This window comes from Eleutherodactylus coqui, chromosome 1, assembly GCF_035609145.1.
Source record: "Eleutherodactylus coqui strain aEleCoq1 chromosome 1, aEleCoq1.hap1, whole genome shotgun sequence".
Classification (NCBI taxonomy): domain Eukaryota; kingdom Metazoa; phylum Chordata; class Amphibia; order Anura; family Eleutherodactylidae; genus Eleutherodactylus; species Eleutherodactylus coqui.
This window is the reverse complement of record NC_089837.1, coordinates 285,354,255-285,377,021: the sequence shown is the minus strand read 5'-3', so window position 1 is coordinate 285,377,021 and position 22,767 is coordinate 285,354,255. Positions and strand designations below refer to the sequence as shown.

At 42.3% G+C, this 22,767-nt stretch overlaps 1 protein-coding gene across 1 annotated transcript in view; it reads left to right on the top strand.

The window, feature by feature from the left end:
* The first annotated feature begins 6,642 nt into the window (after positions 1-6,642).
* The window catches only part of PAFAH2 (platelet activating factor acetylhydrolase 2), a 125,841-nt gene continuing 109,716 nt past the window's right edge, over positions 6,643-22,767 (top strand). The window contains exons 1-7 of the mRNA XM_066572422.1: positions 6,643-6,744; positions 8,117-8,131; positions 10,138-10,308; positions 10,406-10,495; positions 14,409-14,632; positions 16,702-16,856; positions 22,230-22,472. Coding sequence (XP_066428519.1) covers positions 6,696-6,744; positions 8,117-8,131; positions 10,138-10,308; positions 10,406-10,495; positions 14,409-14,632; positions 16,702-16,856; positions 22,230-22,472 — 947 coding nt within the window. The 5' untranslated portion in view covers positions 6,643-6,695. The remainder of the gene's footprint in view (positions 6,745-8,116; positions 8,132-10,137; positions 10,309-10,405; positions 10,496-14,408; positions 14,633-16,701; positions 16,857-22,229; positions 22,473-22,767) is intronic.

Here is a 22,767-nt window from a genome sequence, read left to right as displayed (position 1 = left end):
ATTGGATGCAGGTAAGTATAAAAATGCAGAAATGTCCTTGTATGCATGTGTCTATATATATTGTGTGTGTGTGTGTGTGTGTGGGCTATATGTGTATAATAGTGTGCGTATGTGTATAATAGTGTGCGTCTGTGCGCGTGTGTGTAGAATAGTGTGCGTCTGTGCACGTGTGTGTATAATAGTGTGCGTCTGTGCGCGTGTGTGTATAATAGTGTGCGTCTGTGCGCGTGTGTGTGTATAATAGTGTGCGTCTGTGTATAGTGTGCGTCTGTGCGCGTCTGTGTATAGTGTGCGTCTGTGCGCGTCTGTGTATAGTGTGCGTCTGTGCGCGTCTGTGTATAATAGTGTGCGTCTGTTCGCGTCTGTGTATAATAGTGTGCGTCTGTTCGCGTCTGTGTATAATAGTGTGCGTCTGTTCGCGTCTGTGTATAATAGTGTGCGTCTGTGCGCGTCTGTGTATAATAGTGTGCGTCTGTTCGCGTCTGTGTATAATAGTGTGCGTCTGTGCGCGTGTGTGTATAATAGTGTGCGTCTGTGCGCGTGTGTGTATAATAGTGTGCGCCTGTGCGCGTGTGTGTATAATAGTGTGCGCCTGTGCGCGTGTGTGTATAATAGTGTGCGCCTGTGCGCGTGTGTGTATAATAGTGTGCGCCTGTGCGTATAATAGTGTGCGCCTGTGCGCGTCTGTGTATAATAGTGTGCGCCTGTGCGCGTCTGTGTATAATAGTGTGCGCCTGTGCGCGTCTGTGTATAATAGTGTGCGCCTGTGCGCGTCTGTGTATAATAGTGTGCGCCTGTGCGCGTCTGTGTATAGTAGCGTGCGCCTGTGCGTGTGTATAGTAGCGTGCGCCTGTGCGTGTGTGTATAGTAGCGTGCGCCTGTGTGCGTGTGTGTATAGTAGCGTGCGCCTGTGTGCGTGTGTGTATAGTAGCGTGCGCCTGTGTGCGTGTGTGTATAGTAGCGTGCGCCTGTGTGCGTGTGTGTATAGTAGCGTGCGCCTGTGTGTGTGTGTGTATAGTAGCGTGCGCCTGTGCGTCTGTGCATAGTAGCGTGCGTCTGTGCATAACAGTGTGCGTCTGTGCGCGTATGTGTATAACAGTGTGCGTCTGTGCGCGTATGTGTATAACAGTGTGCGTCTGTGCGCGTATGTGTATAACAGTGTGCGTCTGTGCGCGTATGTGTATAACAGTGTGTGTCTGTGCGCGTATGTGTATAACAGTGTGTGTCTGTGCGCGTATGTGTATAACAGTGTGCGTCTGTGCGCGTATGTGTATAACAGTGTGCGTCTGTGCATAAGTGTGCGCCTGTATGTGTATAATAGTGTGCGCCTGTATGTGTATAATAGTGTGCGCCTGTATGCGTATAATAGTGTGCGCCTGTATGCGTATAATAGTGTGCGCCTGTATGCGTATAATAGTGTGCGCCTGTATGCGTATAATAGTGTGCGCCTGTACGTGTATGCGTATAATAGTGTGCGCCTGTACGTGTATGCGTATAATAGTGTGCGCGTGTATGCGTATAATAGTGTGCGCCTGTATGTGTATAATAGTGTGCGCCTGTATGTGTATAATAGTGTGCGCCTGTATGTGTATAATAGTGTGCGCCTGTATGTGTATAATAGTGTGCGCCTGTATGTGTATAATAGTGTGCGCCTGTATGTGTATAATAGTGTGCGCCTGTGCGTGTATGTGTATAGTACTGTGCGCCTCTGCGTGTATGTGTATAATAGTGTGCGCCTGTATGTGTATAATAGTGTGCGCCTGTATGTGTATAATAGTGTGCGCCTGTATGTGTATAATAGTGTGCGCCTGTATGTGTATAATAGTGTGCGCCTGTATGTGTATAATAGTGTGCGCCTGTATGTGTATAATAGTGTGCGCCTGTGCGTGTATGTGTATAGTACTGTGCGCCTCTGCGTGTATGTGTATAATAGTGTGCGCCTGTATGTGTATAATAGTGTGCGCCTGTATGTGTATAATAGTGTGCGCCTGTATGTGTATAATAGTGTGCGCCTGTATGTGTATAATAGTGTGCGCCTGTATGTGTATAATAGTGTGCGCCTGTATGTGTATAATAGTGTGCGCCTGTATGTGTATAATAGTGTGCGCCTGTATGTGTATAATAGTGTGCGCCTGTATGCGTATAATAGTGTGCGCTTGTATGCGTATAATAGTGTGCGCCTGTATGCGTATAATAGTGTGTGCCTGTATGCGTATAATAGTGTGCGCCTGTATGCGTATAATAGTGTGCGCCTGTATGCGTATAATAGTGTGCGCCTGTATGCGTATAATAGTGTGCGCCTGTACGTGTATGCGTATAATAGTGTGCGCCTGTACGTGTATGCGTATAATAGTGTGCGCCTGTACGTGTATGCTAGTGTGCGCCTGTACGTGTATGCTAGTGTGCGCCTGTACGTGTATGCTAGTGTGCGCCTGTATGTGTATGCTAGTGTGCGCCTGTATGTGTATAATAGTGTGCGCCTGTATGTGTATAATAGTGTGCGCCTGTATGTGTATAATAGTGTGCGCCTGTATGTGTATAATAGTGTGCGCCTGTATGTGTATAATAGTGAGCGCCTGTATGTGTATAATAGTGTGCGCCTGTACGTGTATAATAGTGTGCGCCTGTACGTGTATAATAGTGTGCGCCTGTACGTGTATAATAGTGTGCGCCTGTACGTGTATAATAGTGTGCGCCTGTACGTGTATAATAGTGTGCGCCTGTACGTGTATAATAGTGTGCGCCTGTACGTGTATAATAGTGTGCGCCTGTACGTGTATAATAGTGTGCGCCTGTACGTGTATAATAGTGTGCGCCTGTACGTGTATAATAGTGTGCGCCTGTACGTGTATAATAGTGTGCGCCTGTACGTGTATAATAGTGTGCGCCTGTACGTGTATAATAGTGTGCGCCTGTACGTGTATAATAGTGTGCGCCTGTACGTGTATAATAGTGTGCGCCTGTACGTGTATAATAGTGTGCGCCTGTACGTGTATAATAGTGTGCGCCTGTACGTGTATAATAGTGTGCGCCTGTACGTGTATAATAGTGTGCGCCTGTACGTGTATAATAGTGTGCGCCTGTACGTGTATAATAGTGTGCGCCTGTACGTGTATAATAGTGTGCGCCTGTACGTGTATAATAGTGTGCGCCTGTACGTGTATAATAGTGTGCGCCTGTACGTGTATAATAGTGTGCGCCTGTACGTGTATAATAGTGTGCGCCTGTACGTGTATAATAGTGTGCGCCTGTACGTGTATAATAGTGTGCGCCTGTACGTGTATAATAGTGTGCGCCTGTACGTGTATAATAGTGTGCGCCTGTACGTGTATAATAGTGTGCGCCTGTACGTGTATAATAGTGTGCGCCTGTACGTGTATAATAGTGTGCGCCTGTACGTGTATAATAGTGTGCGCCTGTACGTGTATAATAGTGTGCGCCTGTACGTGTATAATAGTGTGCGCCTGTACGTGTATAATAGTGTGCGCCTGTACGTGTATAATAGTGTGCGCCTGTACGTGTATAATAGTGTGCGCCTGTACGTGTATAATAGTGTGCGCCTGTACGTGTATAATAGTGTGCGCCTGTACGTGTATAATAGTGTGCGCCTGTGCGTGTATGTGTATAATAGCGTGCGCCTGTATGTGTATAATAGCGTGCGCCTGTATGTGTATAATAGCGTGCGCCTGTGCGTGTGTGCACAGTAGCGTGCGCCTGTGCGTGTGTGCACAGTAGCGTGCGCCTGTGCGTGTGTGCACAGTAGCGTGCGCCGGTGCGTGTGTGCACAGTAGCGTGCGCCGGTGCGTGTGTGCACAGTAGCGTGCGCCGGTGCGTGTGTGCACAGTAGCGTGCGCCGGTGCGTGTGTGCACAGTAGCGTGCGCCGGTGCGCGTGTGCACAGTAGCGTGCGCCGGTGCGCGTGTGCACAGTAGCGTGCGCCGGTGCGCCTGTGCACAGTAGCGTGCGCCTGTGCACAGTAGCGTGCGCCTGTGCGCGTGTGTGTATGGTAGCGTGCGCCTGTCTAATAAATATATATATATTAATATAATATAATATAATATAATAGAATAGAATATAAAAATATAGCATAGTGTGCACCACTGGCCGCTATGGGGGACCTTATTACCAATCAGGCCACTATGGGGTTCACTTTTACTAGACTGTCTTACAATTAACAATTAGAATCGTCCCTTTGAAGGCGTATATAAGGCTGATGAGGCCCTCGGTGAAAATGAGATCGACACCCCTGCTTTAAGGGCTCATTAAGAGCAATCAAGCACTTATTTAATAATATGCAAAAGGTCATAAATTAATGTTATGTACAAGCTATGATCTATATTATATCGTTTTAAATCTAATAAAAACAGAATTTAAAACAAAGTTTACATCATATTGGTGGACTCCACGCCTCTTATGTGCTCTGCTTGTTTTTGGTTTCGTATTGAAGTGAATGGAGCGGAGATGTACATGTGCTCACATTCGTTCGAATTTCCTTTTGGGAGACAGACCACCAAAGTTTAAATTTAGAGCCCATCGGCTCATTCAGGTTATTTGTATGGCTGCAAGGATTCATATCGCTTCCAGATGGAAAACCTTAAATCTTTCTTTCCCAGAGGTGATCTATAGAATATCCACAATAATACTATATGAAAGGATCCATGCTATCAGAACGTATTCCTTAACCAATTTCCTAGGTACTAGGCAACCTTGGATTGACTATTTAGAAGTCCCAGGGCTATTCTATCTAATCACCCTGCCAGAAACTAGACCTAGTTATCTATTATACAAAAATTAGAGAACTGATATGGATTCTTGATGTTTTATACCCTTTGTTAACCTTTCCCAGTACTCTAAATGTGTAAGAAGGATGTTACAATAAAAAAAAAAATACAGTACGTCAAGACAGCAATAATAATTGGCCCCCTGTATGGATCAAGTGACGCTCAGGAGGGAGATCCGCATGGGATCTGGGAGCGTTCTTGTGTTATACAATAGGTTTATGTGGGATCATAATGTATACAGCTATGGTGATTAAAAGGTTAATGAACTTGGCTCTCAGGTCATTCTGTCAGGTAATAGTTGGTGATGGTCTCCTGCTGTGATTGGCCGGGGTGTCGTTGCCAGGCTGTTTTGAGGTAAAGCTGGCAGCGGGCATTGATTGGTGGCCTAAAAGAGCGGGAAGCTCTGCCCGTTGCTGGGCAGGAGTGGTGTGTTGGAAACCTATGTGATTGGATAACGGGAGTGGAGGGGGCTGTGAACAGAGGGCATTTAAGTAATCAGCAAAGAGGTCCCGGGCATCTTTGGCTGTAAAGCAGCTTCCCTCCCTCCCTGTAGGCTGTCGCGGTTGATTGATGGGGATTTGTAGCCCGCATTAGGCGGGTGGACAAGGGGACTTAAGGATTGTGGTTGGTTTTAGCGCGTCTTAAAGACGGTATTTATTATTAATGGTTTGGTTTCATTTGATCCCCAAGTGTTAATAAAATCCCATCAATAAAGACCGCGGCCTTTTTATTCCAACCTGGTTGTCCGTGTTTTATTTATCTATTATTAAAGGGTTAAGTTGGTGAGGATGTTGTAGCAAAGGTAAGTTAGGGACAGCGTAAAATTCCATGCGTGGGGAATTATGAATGTTGTACACCAGAATTTTATTTGTGGAAATTTTCAATAAAAAACGCTGAAACTTAAATAAGTCAATGACGTGTTTTTATAATACTGTGTTATAAAAAAAAAGTGTGTTTTTTTGGACAAAATTTCTGTTTCTTGCAGAGTTTTGGATGCTGATTCCAAATTTGTGCTCAGAATTTGAATGTCTGAAACAGATTTACAGACAATAAGCATGGCAGAAGATCACTGGGTAGCAGATGTAGAATAACAAATAACCTCTAAAAGTGGCATGGAAATATGGGAAGTTAGATGTAATGTTTGCCTTAGTCACTTATTTCTTTTCTGTCCGCCAGTGTTCTCCCTTGAAATATTCCAGCAGTAATCAGCCTGCATCGCAGGCATCCACTTTCCCTCATACCGTATACCATGCTCATCTGATAAGTCACTGCAGCTCTCCGAGAAGTCTTGTTAGTTTTCATAAATGAGGCCCATGGTATTAATGATTAATATACTGTAACAAAATGGTACAATATTGAATATCCTACTTTCTCATGTCTAGAACTTCATTATCTTGCCTGACAAACAATTGGGGTTGCCGTATTTGGATTTAGCACCCTGAATATAGTGATATTTATACAGGAAAATCTACCCTTGTAACATAGTGTTGTTATTATTAATGAATTTTATTTTTAGAATGTTACCAGACACGAGGCGAAACAGGGAGCGACTGTACCAGAGTTTAAAAATGTTTCCTATGACAGAATATGTATGAGGTATGTGTCTTCAGGGTAGGGTAGAGGCAACCTGTCACAGAAAAAAGTTGTGGTACGGTGTATGCATCTTATCACATTCTTTGGTGGTACATTTTTCAAATATTAGAATAATTACACAAGACTTGCAAGTTGGTTACTGAAGAAAGTAAAGAAAGAGTTAAATGTTCACAAGTCTTCCCTTCTATTGAGTTCAACCAATCCTTCCTAGCTGTATAGTCCTATCCCCTTTATCACTAGATATATAAGTCAAGGTTTAAAGAGAACACTTAAAATTTGCCTTAACTGTTATAGCTAGGATATGCTGTTTTAGGGCGCAAGAATGAAACTACAGTATATCCTTGTTGTGGCAGTCATGCTGAAATATGCTGGTAAGTTACAGTATTTCTATTTTCTATGATGAGATTCTCAACCATTTCTATGTAATAGATTTTATACTACAGGAGGAGTGAAGAATTCTTTTACAGAGTCAGATGTTAGGTTTAAGAATAATAATTAGCTATCACACATGTGGATTCTGTCATTTACAATGGTTGAGTAGTAAATTACAATAGCTCAGAATCCTTAGCTTCATACTACATGGCAATTTTTTCATGTTTATTGTTTCATATTTATTTATATATTCACAACACAATATACCTTAACCCTCAATTCCTGTATTGCCTTAAGGCCCTTTTAGAAGAGCCATCTATCAAGATCAGTGTTTGCTTATCTCACTTTTACACAGGCAGATCGGGTGCTGTTGGATGATGAACAATCATACATATGATCATTTATCGCCCATGCACCTTTATCTCTGTTGGCAGCACATTCACTTGGGGATATTTACTTATTTATTTTGCTTACTTAGGGCAGGATTCACATGGGCACAAATGCCTGAAACATTTGTGCGCCCAATATATAGAAAATAGAACCCATTTTAATGGGTTTCTTTATATGTGCGTATTTGGTGTCCGCAATTCCATTTCGCTACAGAAATGCAGAATGCTCTATTGCTTTGCACATTTGCACAGGGAAATAATACATCTTGAACACATTAAACTAACTGGCTATTTCAATGGCTGAGTATTGTGGCATGTTTCTTTCTGCGTGCAATTGTGTGCAGCTTGTGAGCACAAAAGGTATAGTTAAAAACACATTTGCGTGTGCAAATACGCAGCACTCAATGTGCAAAAAATCAGTGCAAATGCATATGCAAATACGCATACGCTCGTGTGAATCCGGCCTTGTATAACATACACATATTCCACAGTACTGTACACACAGACACACACAGATATCCAATGCTTGTGTCCCTTTTTTATGCTCACTTTAGGATTCCTATTTATTCCAAGAGCTTCACAGCACACAGGATGTCTATAAAGGCATCTTTATATATGCGCTCTATGCGACATTTCAGCCTGTTCACTAAGGCTTAAAAAAGGTGATTAAAAAAGATGTCTTTAACCATATCCGGAGAGTGCTGCGAAGTTCTTGGACTATACATTATGTGCCTTGGAGCGAGTATTAATCACTGGCAACCAGATATTTGATGTAACCAGAACATTGCGCTGCCTACTATCGTGGACTATATATCTATATTGATTTAATGTTTGTTGCCTTTTTTGGTCACTTTAAACTTGGATCTAGTTAATGAGCATAACTAGCGGATCTGAGATTTTGTTCAAAGCATAAATTACTATAAGCTGCTTATTATGACACTAATACTGTAAGCAATTTTAATTTTCTTTTTCTCTCTTCTAGAAGCTGCATGCTACAGTAAGTATATTTTTATGACCATTTGCTCTGAATTTAATATATTTTCCAAATAAGAATGGTTGCATTTCACTGGGAAGCGGATTAGACCATACTGCAGCACTTATTGTTTATACAGTTGTTAAAATCCCACTCTGAATATTACACCGTAGTATTGTGCTTTTTTCATGAAGGACAGGCCATTTTTTTCCCCTACCGCAGTATTATATTTTACATTGTCTGCTATGATTTAGGCCCGATGCACACGGGCGTCTATGCATTGTTGAATCTAGAGCGGGCATCCGCCTCCGGATTACGCAGCAAATACTGCCCATAGATCTGCTATGGAAAATTGTTTTTCCATGTCCACGAGAGTAAATCAATTGCTATTTTCTGCTCGCGGACGGACAATCTAAGCATGCCCTTTTCCAGCTCGGATTCCATGTGGACGACTTCCATTGATTGAGTTTCAAACCACATGTACACCAACAACCAGATGGACACAACAGGATCCAAGTAGAAAGAACTCAGGACAACATGCAAACAGACATTGCAAAATAGCTGGCACCCATGACAGGGCGTGGCCAGATTTTATTGCCTTATATTATCACTGATTGGTTGACCAGGGGAAATGCCTCCTTGTCAACCAATCACTCCATGCACCTCAGTAGATGTTAAAAAAGATAGAAGGGAACCCTGAGGTATTCCCAACAAGCAGCATCTATTGGCATGACAGGAATAACTATGGGAAGCCCAACAGATGGCTCCTAAGAGCACTTCTGCAATGACAGGCAAGAGCACACTGCAACAATAAGTGGCTTTGTCAGGCTTGTGGCTCCACAATATTACATGCAGAAATTCAGAAATATACATGGATGTAAAAGTAGCACATTAACTGCTGTCTAACAAAGCTATTTTTCTTTAACAGAGGATTAGCTGGGTATGTGTCCTGAGGGCTGGGTGCCTGCTGAGGTTGCTAAAACCTCTCTCTCTTCCTTGGGGTGTTTAGATACAGGACAGGTGCATTAAGCTGAATCTTTGCTCCTGGGGAAGGAAAGACTAGTTAATTATTTGGGTGTTGTCCCATGCTTCTTACAATAAGCGAACAGATTGTACTCATCACATACTTGTATACATTTGTATACCATACACTCATCTTTAATAAAAGAATACCCCTCATACATCTCCAGTTGGGAGAGAGACCTCAATATTGTATTCTCACAAGAAGAAAAGCGCAATATTCTTAAAAACTCAGTCAACGTCAGTAAGATACTAGGAATTAAACTATAAAATAGTATCTAGACGGTACAAAACTCCAGATCTTCCCCACAGAATTGACCCAAAATACTCCCTGACATGTTGGAGATGTTCTAAAGCCGAGGGCACATTCACACAGATTTGGTTCACATGCTCATCTTTGTATCCGTTTTGGTATGAAATACAGAAAATATAAAATCTAATTCTTGGATTTGATGTTACTCCTATACCCAAACTCCTCCTGTTGAACTTAACCACTCAGAATGATTCCCAAAAAAGAGATCCTTTACTCCCATTCGTTTTTGATATGGCCAAAATATTAATCCACAGACATTGGAAAGAATCAGGCCCCCCTAGTATTCAGGAATGGCTTAACGAGATCTGCATATTGAATAGTTTTGAAGAAAAAACAGATACTCGCAAGAAGGAAAGCTAAAGAAATACCTTAAGATATGGACCAAGTGGATCACTTAGACAAGTAGCTACCTCTTAGCTTACTCCCTATAGTCAGCTATTATGCCCCCTTAATACAACATTCCCTACTGTATAGATTGTATTTTGTTCTCAAACTAGTCACCCGAATCCTCATTCCGTTCTCCTTCCTGTTATCCTCCCTTGCCCTTTTCGTCCTCTTCCCCTGGTTTTGTTCCTGTCTTCTCCCATCTATACACAATTGCAAATTTTAATAGCAAAAGATGTGAGATTTATTAATTTTATAAAGAATTTATGCAAAAAAAAGAATTCTGATGCTACATAATACATTGTATCTGTAGATGGTTCCATTGCACAATGCAATACCTGTGGTGGCTCTTGTGATACTGCTCAGTGTTTCTGCATAGACGGATTAACATCATGCGTCCCCACAGAAGGAGAGTGTATTTCAGAAAGAAATTCCTGCTGCCCTACTGGATATTTCTACGACAGCAAAACTCCCTGCTGCACAGGTGAGAGGAGTGCTCCAATGACAGGTGCTCTTCAAAACCTTTTTACCTTAACTCCATCTTTTAAAGTTGGGTTTGCTTTTCTCATTTTGTATTTCAGATACACCTATATGTAATCCATCATGTTCTGGGGATGAAACATGCAACAATGGAACATGTTTGTGTAATACAACTATTTATAAAGGCAAAAGTGAGTGCAAATGTGTATTCCTTTGCTTGATTGGTTTGTTGCTCTATATATGCTCTTAATATAGGCTAACTATAATATAGCTTAGAGTTTACACGCGGTTATAAAAATCATATATTAAAGGAAATTGCTTACAATTATGGATGTAATTGGGGAGGCCGATTGGTTACCATGGTGTCCCGCCTTGCCATTGTCTAAGTCTTAAAACATTGCAGGACAGAGGTCCAGCAATGCATTATCATAGAGATCATAGCTGTTATGGTTGGGGGGAAAAAACAAAAACGTAAAAAACAACAAAAACTCTTTTGGCACACTTTCACCTATTTGTAGAAAAATATAAAAAAAAATTTAAAAATCCTACATATTTGGTATCAATGTTTATATAAGGACATGTACAATAAATTGAACACACTATTTATCCTAAAAACCTAAAAAATTGAGGCAAAATGCTCATTTTGTTTTTACCTCCCTAAAATGTATCCTTCACTGACTAGACTCCTAAAACTTAACTTTTAATATTTTATTCACTTAAAAAGTATATATAGGGCTCCAGAACAAAAGTAAATGGATATCTTCTATAACCACCACCCGTATCTGGTTACTACAGACATAAATACAACCGTGTCTGTGCAATACAAGCATAAATTCACATTAGAAACATCAGACCAAAGCCTCCTTGGCTGTATCCTGCCTGTGAAAGCCTTTAAATATTGGCTTGCATCAGGTCTATAGATATAGGTAAACTGAAAACCCCTGATAGAGATGAATATACCACCAAAGGAGAACCTCAGTAAGTATCACCCCAAATAGGTATTTGCCATCTATGCCATACGGTGGCAACACCAATATTAGAGGTGTTTATCTTCTGTTGCTATACTCAGCAGATCAGATTTTACAAACAACTATTTTCCCTATTCCTATGTAAATATTCATTTACAACATAATGGTCGTTCAGCACTCTTTATATTGGACTGATGCTGTTCCCCAGCTAGCCAGCTGTGCAACTACATAGATTCTCCCAATTACAGCATGGATTATCGGAGTATCCACCGAGGAAGGACAGGCAAAAATTTGGTTCTAAATAGGTTCTAGGTCTTTAAGATAGGTTATCCATTGTATATTCTAGGTTGAAATAAATTTTGAGTTCTATATAAGTTTTTTACTCAGTTCAGGATCTTGTTTTAGATACCAGATCTGTGCTGAGTTCTAAATAAATTCTAGATTCAGTTCTAGGGTCTAAGTAATGAGTTCTAGATCAGTTCTACATTCAGTTCTAGGTTCTAGATACATGATAGACTCCAGGCTGACCATAGGTTCTAGACACAGTTCTAGCTTCAATTCTAATTTCCAGATATATCTAGAGTTCTAGAAAGTTTCAGAACTTAAATTCTGGGTTGATGTTCCAGATTTAGTTCTAAGTTCAGGTTAAACATTTGGTTTTTGGTTCAGCGCATTTCAGTTGATCACGCAACTCTCCAGGAACCATATCAATATTTCAATTGTCTAGCATAGAGATAGATCAAGTTGTAGGTAAGTTCTAAAGGTACCAGAACAGATCCATATGTCAGGATTAATGTCCCCAGCTAGATCTCCTATAAAATTCCTAAGTGGATCTACCTAAGCCTAATTGCGAGATCCTAAATAATTGCCTAGCAATAGCCAAAGTGAAATTAATAAAAGTTGGTAGAGAACAATATCCCTATCTAGATCTCATAAAGGTCTGGTTGAGATAACCAAGGATAAGCAAAAGGTGTTGTGTCTGGGAACAATATCGCAGAGAGCAATGCAGAGCCTAAACCAAAGCAAATAAAATAAAATAATAGAGCTAGCAGGATCTCCAGCCTTAATGGTAGGCTGGAAACTGATGATCATGAAAGCTGTATGTATCTCAAAATGCTACCAATAAAAACTACAGTTCATCAAACAAAAACAAGCCCTCACATAGCTCCGTTCATGGAAAAATAAACAAGTTATGGGACTTTGAATGCAACGATGTAGAAAAAAAATAATTTGTAAAAAATTATCATTTTGGCATTGTTGCATTTGTACCGACCTGCAGAAAAAAATTCTCATGTTATTTATGCTGTATCATTAAACAATGTAAAAAAACAACAACAAATGACAGAATTGGCGTTCTCTCTTTATGCTATTAAAATTTTTTTGAAAAGTATTACAAGTAGAGATGAGTGAGCATAGTCACGAAGGATAATTGCTCGATCGAGCATTGTCCTTAGCGAGTACCTGCCCGCTTGGCTGCCGGCGGGGGAGAGCGGGGAGGAACCGAGGGGAGATCTCTCTCCCCCTCGCTCCCCCCTGCTCACAGCCGCAACTCGCTACTCGCCCACGCCGGCAGCCGAACCTTTTCTTTCGAGTGGGGAGATACTCGCTAAGAGCAATTGTCCTTAGCAAGTATGCTCGCTCATCTCTAATTACAATACATTATATGTTCTCAAAAATGGTACTAATAAAAGCTACAGTTTGTCATGCAAAAAACAAGCCTTTATACGCCCATATTGACATAAAAATAAAAAAGATATGGCTTCTGAAAAGTGGAGATGAAAATCACCCCAAAAATCATTGCGTCCTTTGGGCCAGAATAGGCCATGTCCTTAAGGGGGTTTAAGCTCTAGCAGACTGTCTATTTATCATTTACAGATTTTAAATCGGCATATCAATTAATGCAGCAGATTTTCACAATGGATTTCACCCCTTTTTTTATTTTGCATTTAAAACTTTAAAGGGTTTTTTCTAGATAATTGGTAGCAGCAGGGGCTTGCAGGGTACAGTAAAAAACAGAAACAATATTCCCTCACCGCAAGCTCCCACACATCAACATCGATCTCCAGTTATCTCTGGTCTTCTGCTTACAAGCACTGTAGCAGTAATTTGGGTTGTTATCCACATGAGCACTTCAGCCAGTAGAGGGCCCAACAAGGACGTCACTGATGGCGTCCTGTAAACCTGCCAGGAACTTCTACATTAGAAATCCATGACAGGTTTATAGTACGTCACTGGGTATTCTGGTTGGATGACGCTATCTGTCTGAAACTACAGGACGGACTGCCAAAATGGCGGTGTGGTGCCACGGTAAGTATGTTTATATAGTTTTGTGCATGGGGGACTCAAAACTGTATAAAATAAATAACCCAGAAAGTCAAAACTGTGGTGGGCAGTGGTTAAGTATTATTATATTGCTGCGGTTTTATGTTTGTGGCTTCCTTAGGCTGACGAACGGCTCTGATTCCACATGCAGGAACCTGCAGTGGGATCCATTCATGACTGCAGTTGGAGTCTGTATGTGCCTGTCATTTTTCTTCTTTATCTGTACTGTGGGTAGCTGCGTCAAGCAGCCATCGGATATACGCAGTACGAAATGTTTATTTTTCACATACCATCACTAGGCGATGAAGCGGAATCCGCGACCTTTCCACAACAGAAATTGCGGAAAGGCCGCAGGTCAGGCAGCTTACATTGACTTCAGTGAAAGCTGTACTTGTGGAAACTGCACTAAAATAGAACATGCTGCGATTTTTCCTCCGCTCGCAGAAATCGCAGTTTGGTTCCGCAAGTGTGCAGGAAGAAGCGCTTTTACATAGCATGTTCCGAGCGGTATATGCCGATCGCGGATTCTGTAATGCAAATCCGTTTGTGTGCAGCCAGCCTAATACTTTCTCTATTGTACAATCCACTGGCAGATACATAGTATGCACCAAGGAAGAACACCCTGTCCGATGAAACTGTGGCAGTCATGTTGTGGCATTCTTATAAACTGTGCAGGTAACTGTATGGCCACCTTTGGACTGTAGAATATATACCAAAACACAGATACAGATAGCAGCTGCTTCATATAGAAAGACGACTACAAAAAAAAATCATTACTTAAAATTCTGACAGTTTCCAATTTTCATCTTTCCAGCAATTAAAGACCTGAAACCAACAGTGCAGTGTGATAGTGATATCATGACTGTCTCTATCAGTAGGTGTCTCCTGACTTACCTAAAGTATAATTATAGCACCATACACTTGGCTGATAATTCAATCGCTTGCATTCCGGCTGTATATTCCACCACTGAAAACAAAACCAAAATAGATCATATTCAAGCAGAAATGGGAGCTGGCTGGTGTGGAAATATTGTAAAGGTAAGATATTCTTCTTGTTTCTGGTAATTTGGGAGCTTGCATGATTCCTTTTACATGTACAATCTACACTGCGCAGAGTAATAAATATCACCAGGGCCCACATCAAGTTAATATCTTCACCACAAAAGAGCACACCCTCAATATAACATTATTTTATCTTCCTACCGGTGTATTGTTTTCTATCGAATGTTTTGTCATATGACCAAAAGTTCGGCTTCAAATGCAAATACTGAATGCCTGCTTATTTTAGAGCTGTTGGCCGTGTGAGGGTGCTGTCCTTGGGGAGAGTGACACTATACCATCCCCTGACCCACTCATCCCCTCCAGTTGTAAATCACCTACAGTGGATGTCCACCTCTGAGATGTGTTGTAAGACTTAGGGCCCTCTTACACTGGACCATCACAGAGATGGTCCTTGTATTTTTACACAGTAGTGATCACCACTCATTGAATGGAGGCAGAGATGGCTGGAGATTGTCTCTTTTCTCCATTCACAGTAAGCAGGCAGTTGTTCATAAGTGAATGACTGCCTGTTTAGATGGGCCGTTCTTTTTTTTTTTTTAGTTTTCTGCATGCAGAAACTGAACGACAAACGAGAAGCAAACAAATTCTCGTTCATCATTTAGTCGGTCATATATTTGCAGTGAGCGATTATCCCTCAGATTCCCACTGGATGTATGAATCTCAACAATTAAAGATGCAAACTATATACAAAACTGAGTCATTTTTTTAAAAACACATTACGCCTATTTTGGAGTTACAGTCTGTATTATAGTCCAAAATTGCACTTAGAGCCAGGGGCGTAGCTAAAGGCTCATTGGCACGGGTGCAAAAGTTTATCCTCTCTTAACCCATTAACACAGAGGCGTAACTTGAAGCTCCTAGACCCCAATGCAAAACTTGTAACAGGGCCCCCAACTATAATGTTTATTCATAGTACTGGGCTCAATATATGAAGGAGAGGACTTATGGGCCCCCTAAGGCCCCTGGGCCTGGGTTCATCTGCATCCCCTGCATCCCCTATAGTTACGCCAGTGGTTGGTACCGGTAAATTGCAAGTATATCTCTTTGCCAAAGGAGAACTAATTGTGTGTGAGGATGTGCTTTGTGTAGTTTGGGAAGCATATACAATGTTCCAGCCCTGAGGTTCTCCATATTATGTGTTCTACTCACTAATAACTTCAGGAGGTTTTTTTTAACCAGGATTATTCCGATTGCCAGACAATTGAGGAAATTGGCTTCCACCTCATTGAGATTTTTTTGTTTCAGTGAGCTGAAACAAAGCGACTAATGAACGATTTTTCGCTCAGTACCCCGTTGGGTCCTGTTTTTACAAAAGACAACTGTCAGTCAAAATAATTATTAATATTTATTATTACAATTCCTTGTCAGATAGTCGGCCAATGTGGAATAAAAGCTCAGTACAAGATAAGTAATGCAATACATTGAAAAGTTATTTAGTTTTCACGTAAAATCATGCTATATAAAAACTGTATGAATCTAATTTGTGTAATTTGCAAAAGATTAATTTAATTATTACATTACCAGGAATAAGTCATGAAGGGGTTACCGGGTTACCAGATAACCATACTTCAATAGGATCCACTTTATTATATAATAATCTAAAATATCCCCTTTGTGGCCACAGTGATCCAGCATTGCAGCACGCTCTGTTCCCGGTGATTGTTGTGACACATGATGTCACAGGAAATCAGGTGCTGCTGCAGCCAATGAAAGGCTGTAGAGTCATGCTCCTAAACTCCTTGCATCATGGCAGTCAGGATGTGAGCGCCAGTGCCAGGAGAAGGAACGATGACACTGCAGCCTCTCACTGGCTGCAGCAATCACCTGATTTCCTGTGACATTATCTGTCACAACCCTCACCAGGACCAAAGCAGGGCTGCAGCGCTGGAGCCAAGTGACCACGGAAGGGTAAGTATATTTCAGTTTAATATTTCAATGCAGGCAACCCTATTGGAGCGAGGTTGTCCGCTAACTGGACAACCCTGTTAAGTGATGCTGCTTGTTCTGTATGATTTTATTTCATTGCGGATCTTTTATTGTTCCAGAATGATTCACAAAAGATCTACATTACTAATACCATCCACATTGATATTCTGCATAGTGCAATTATCACTGTGAATCCACTCAACTTCAATTTTACATGTGCCTACAATCTGACTATGCAGCTTAGTCTGAATTATTCCGTACATCCTGTTATGGGGTAAGTATTACATCATTAAAGGCTTTAACAGAAAATACAGAGATATTTCACTTATATTCTACTTGCATATATATTATACTTATATATTAGCGTCATGGCTTCCATTTATAATAGAGTGAAGACAACTGTGCCAGACCCATGTGCAAACAGATACAAATCCGGATACACCCCACGGACCTATAATGGGTTCAGGCAGTTTGCCATTGGTGTTTCAGTACTTTTTACAGGAGTACTTGGTTTCTCTTACTGAGAACAATCACAGTACTTTTTACAATAATAGTGCTGCGCAGAATGTGATACTTTTAGTGATGATATTCTTTGCGTTTAATCCCACATTTTAAAATGAATTTCTATGGATGCATTTCTGTTTCTACAAATATGGTAAACTTTCGGATGTGGCAATGGTACACTATACAAACACTATCACACTTTCATCTATGTATCTTACCATTGCATTGCAATGAGTGATATTCGCAGTGACAATCTTCGGATTTGAAAGTCCATGCAGGGCTACAATCTGTGCATTTATTACATTGTGAGTAAATAAGGTTTGTTAAAACCTCATTCATCTATATTGTGCTGCACTTTCTTGCAGAACTTCAGTGCACATTCTGCAGCCAAAATTTGGCTGCAAATACACATTGCGTAAGCCCATAATAACTGACCCCTACTGACAAAACCTGTTTGCGCCTCAATGACCAACTAATTTTTCTGTTTTTTTTAATCGTTGCTATCACTGTATTCAAAGACCTCTAACGTTTTCTTTTTTTGTCAGCAGTGTTTTGAGGGTTTTTTTTGCAGGATGAGTTGTACTTTTTAATAGTACCATTTGTTGATCCATGCAACGTTTTGATCACTTTCTATTCTGTTTTTTGTAAGGCGAAATAGGCAAAATGAGCTATTTTCGACAAGTTTATTCTATTTTTTTCATGGTGTGCACTGTGTAGGTAAATGTAGTTTTTTTTTCTGTAGGTCATTATGAACACAGCGATACCACATGTGATATTTTTATTTATTTATTTACATTGTAAAGGGGTAAAGGTAGGGTTTTGATGTATTGATTTTTATTTTTGTGTTTGTTTTTTTTACTTTTTTAACTTATTTTTGTTCCACTGGGGAACTTGACTGTAAGCATATTTTAGCATACATCAAATACACTACTATACTCCTGTATAGTAGTGTATTAGAAAGCCTATGAGGTCAGTCAGAGGCGGAGCCTCACAGGCCACCATAACTGGCAGACCCAGAGGCTATATCTACAGAAACCTATCAGGACCAAGCAATCACATCTTGGGAGTCCTATGGGTGACAGAGGGAACCCCCTCCCCATCAGCCTTTTACATACCGTGGTCGCACTTACTGCAGCATGTAAAGGGTTAAACACCTTGGATCCAATTTTTTTTTAGTCTCTGATGTGAGAGCAAGGGCCCGGCTGTCATACGGCAGCTAAGTACTTCCTTCCCCGGTACAAAAGACGCGCATCGGGCATCGAATGTAGCAGCCTCTTTTGACGCCACTGCAAATAAACCCATTAATGGTCGCTGTCAAGACATATGGGCGATTGTTAAAGGGTTAATACTTGTGGTAACCTGTTAAACCAAAAAGAGAAAATATTCTGGTAACAATAATTTCTACTAAAATGAAATAGTGCATAAATAAAACAAAAGTACCATTCGTTAGTCTTTAACCCCTTAAGGGCATGACCTATTTTGGCCTTAAGGACCAAGCCTTATTTTTCAAATCTGACATCTGTGACTTTATGTGGTAATAAATTTTGAATGCTTTTACTTATCAATGTGATTCTGAGATCGTTTTTCCATGACATATTGTACTTATTGGAAAAATTTCATCAAAAAAATGTTGGCTTTATTAAGAAAATAAATCCAGAAAATGTGGAAAAATTCGCAATTTTAAAACTTGTTTTTCTCTGTTAGGGCTTATTCACAGGAGCGTCGTTTTCACGTCCGGCCAATATACGCTACCGTGAGCTGTCCCTCACCTTCCTTTCCCCTCGCCTTCTCTCTGCCTCTGTCCTCCCCTCCAGATGTTTGCAATAGGAGGGTTTGATAAGGGGGCAGAGCTAAGATCTGCCCTGCCCCCTCCAATTGCTGGCTGCGGACAAGGGGGCGGGAAAACAGTGGTCGATATACACTCCTGTAAATAAGCCCTAAGTCAGTCAAATACCACAAAATAGTTAATTAACATTTTCCATAGGCATACTTTATACTGCAATAGTTTTTTAAGTATTTTAGTTTTTTAGGACTCCACAAAGTATAAAAATTTAGCAGTAATTAATCAAATTTACTAGCAAATTTCAAAAGCTGATTTTTTTCAAGCGCCAATTCAGTTCAGAAATGCATTTTAAGAGCCTGTATATAAGAAAACCCCCACGAACCACCCAATTTTAAAAACTACACCCTTCAAAGTATTCAAAATGGCATTTAGGAAGTTTATTAAACCTTTAGATGTTTTCCATTTTTTTTTGCAGATTTTTGAGACTGATCACACTATACCTACACAACTGATCACAACTACACTAAACTGATCACAACTACACTAAACTGATCACAACTACACTAAACTGATCACAACTACACTAAACTGATCACAACTACACTAAACTGATCACAACTACACTAAACTGATCACAACTACACTAAACTGATCACAACTACACTAAACTGATCACAACTACACTAAACTGATCACAACTACACTAAACTGATCACAACTACACTAAACTGATCACAACTACACTAAACTGATCACAACTACACTAAACTGATCACAACTACACTAAACTGATCACAACTACACTAAACTGATCACAACTACACTAAACTGATCTCAACTACACTAAACTGATCACAACTACACTAAACTGATCACAACTACACTAAACTGATCACAACTACACTAAACTGATCACAACTACACTAAACTGATCACAACTACACTAAACTGATCACAACTACACTAAACTGATCACAACTACACTAAACTGATCACAACTACACTAAACTGATCACAACTACACTAAACTGATCACAACTACACTAAACTGATCACAACTACACTAAACTGATCACAACTACACTAAACTGATCACAACTACACTAAACTGATCACAACTACACTAAACTGATCACAGCTACACTAAACTGATCACAGCTACACTAAACTGATCACAGCTACACTAAACTGATCACAGCTACACTAAACTGATCACAGCTACACTAAACTGATCACAGCTACACTAAACTGATCACAGCTACACTAAACTGATCACAGCTACACTAAACTGATCACAGCTACACTAAACTGATCACAGCTACACTAAACTGATCACAGCTACACTAAACTGATCACAGCTACACTAAACTGATCACAGCTACACTAAACTGATCACAGCTACGCTACACTAAACTGATCACAGCTACGCTACACCAATCGCGGCTACGCTACACCAATCGCGGCTACGCTACACCAATCGCGGCTACGCTACACCAATCGCGGCTACGCTACACCAATCGCGGCTACGCTACACCAATCGCGGCTACGCTACACCAATCGCGGCTACGCTACACCAATCGCGGCTACGCTACACCAATCGCGGCTACGCTACACCAATCGCGGCTACGCTACACCAATCGCGGCTACGCTACACCAATCGCGGCTACGCTACACCAATCGCGGCTACGCTACACCAATCGCGGCTACGCTACACCAATCGCGGCTACGCTACACCAATCGCGGCTACGCTACACCAATCGCGGCTACGCTACACCAATCGCGGCTACGCTACACCAATCGCGGCTACGCTACACCAATCGCGGCTACGCTACACCAATCGCGGCTACGCTACACCAATCGCGGCTACGCTACACCAATCGCGGCTACGCTACACCAATCGCGGCTACGCTACACCAATCGCGGCCACGCTACACCAAACCAATCGCGGCCACGCTACACCAAACCAATCGCGGCCACGCCACACCACACCAATCGCGGCCACGCCACACCACACCAATCGCGGCCACGCCACACCACACCAATCGCGGCCACGCCACACCACACCAATCGCGGCCACGCCACACCACACCAATCGCGGCCACGCCACACCACACCAATCGCGGCCACGCCACACCACACCAATCGCGGCCACGCCACACCACACCAATCGCGGCCACGCCACACCACACCAATCGCGGCCACGCCACACCACACCAATCGCGGCCACGCCACACCACACCAATCGCGGCCACGCCACACCACACCAATCGCGGCCACGCCACACCACACCAATCGCGGCCACGCCACACCACACCAATCGCGGCCACGCCACACCACACCAATCGCGGCCACGCCACACCACACCAATCGCGGCCACGCCACACCACACCAATCGCGGCCACGCCACACCACACCAATCGCGGCCACGCCACACCACACCAATCGCGGCCACGCCACACCACACCAATCGCGGCCACGCCACACCACACCAATCGCGGCCACGCCACACCACACCAATCGCGGCCACGCCACACCACACCAATCGCGGCCACGCCACACCACACCAATCGCGGCCACGCCACACCACACCAATCGCGGCCACGCCACACCACACCAATCGCGGCCACGCCACACCACACCAATCGCGGCCACGCCACACCACACCAATCGCGGCCACGCCACACCACACCAATCGCGGCCACGCCACACCACACCAATCGCGGCCACGCCACACCACACCAATCGCGGCCACGCCACACCACACCAATCGCGGCCACGCCACACCACACCAATCGCGGCCACGCCACACCACACCAATCGCGGCCACGCCACACCACACCAATCGCGGCCACGCCACACCACACCAATCGCGGCCACGCCACACCACACCAATCGCGGCCACGCCACACCACACCAATCGCGGCCACGCCACACCACACCAATCGCGGCCACGCCACACCACACCATATAATTTTTCTGTAATTTCACATAGGAATCTCTCCCTGCGACCACTGGAGGAACACTGCAGTGCTTGCAGAGAGGGATCGCACTGCAAACAGGGCAAACTCTGGCTGCTGCACTGTGATTGGTCAGTGAGCGCTTCACTGACCAATCACAGTAATCACTAGGGCAGGACCATTGTGATTGGTCCCCTGCCTGCAAGTAGTGATTGGCTGCTAACTATGTTAGCAGTCGTCACTACAGTCTCCATGATTTTCACCGCGGCGGTACTTTAAACCCAGGATGTAAGCTTAGGTCCAAATGCGCGAAGTACCATGCACCCGTGACATGCGCTTATCCTCTCAAACATCACAACTACAGTTTCTGTTTACCTTACATGTTTGTTTTTTTTACTTTCAGTACTACCAACCTTCCAGGCATCAATGGAACAGGCTCATTTCCTGTTACCATGGCTGCATATTGGGATTCTCAATATGCAAACCCAATTCAAGATGGAGAAGCCATCACTGTGGGAACAAACTTCTTCCTGGGATTATTTGTTAAGAATGCCGATGGAGATGTGTTTACTTTGAGAGTTGAGAAGTGTGTTGCTTCACCAACCGATAGTAGCAATCCTGCTAGTGTTACCCTTGTGACCGGAGGGTAAGTGGGCTAAATGGAAATAAATAAATAAAGTTAATACATTAATGAAATGCAATCAGTTATCTATGAGTGGAAAAAAACAAGCTTTATTAGACATTACCAAAAAAAAAGATGACCTTATATAGTGGAACTAGATGACAACTGAACTTAGGTGTGTAGTAATGTAACCATCCCAAGATCCTGATGTTCGACCCCTACCACTTGCTAAACTCTAATCGAAGAGTCTTCTAAAGGTATGTAGTACATAGTGAGAGCAGAACCTGACTATTATAGCTGTTAAAGTAGATAAAGTATT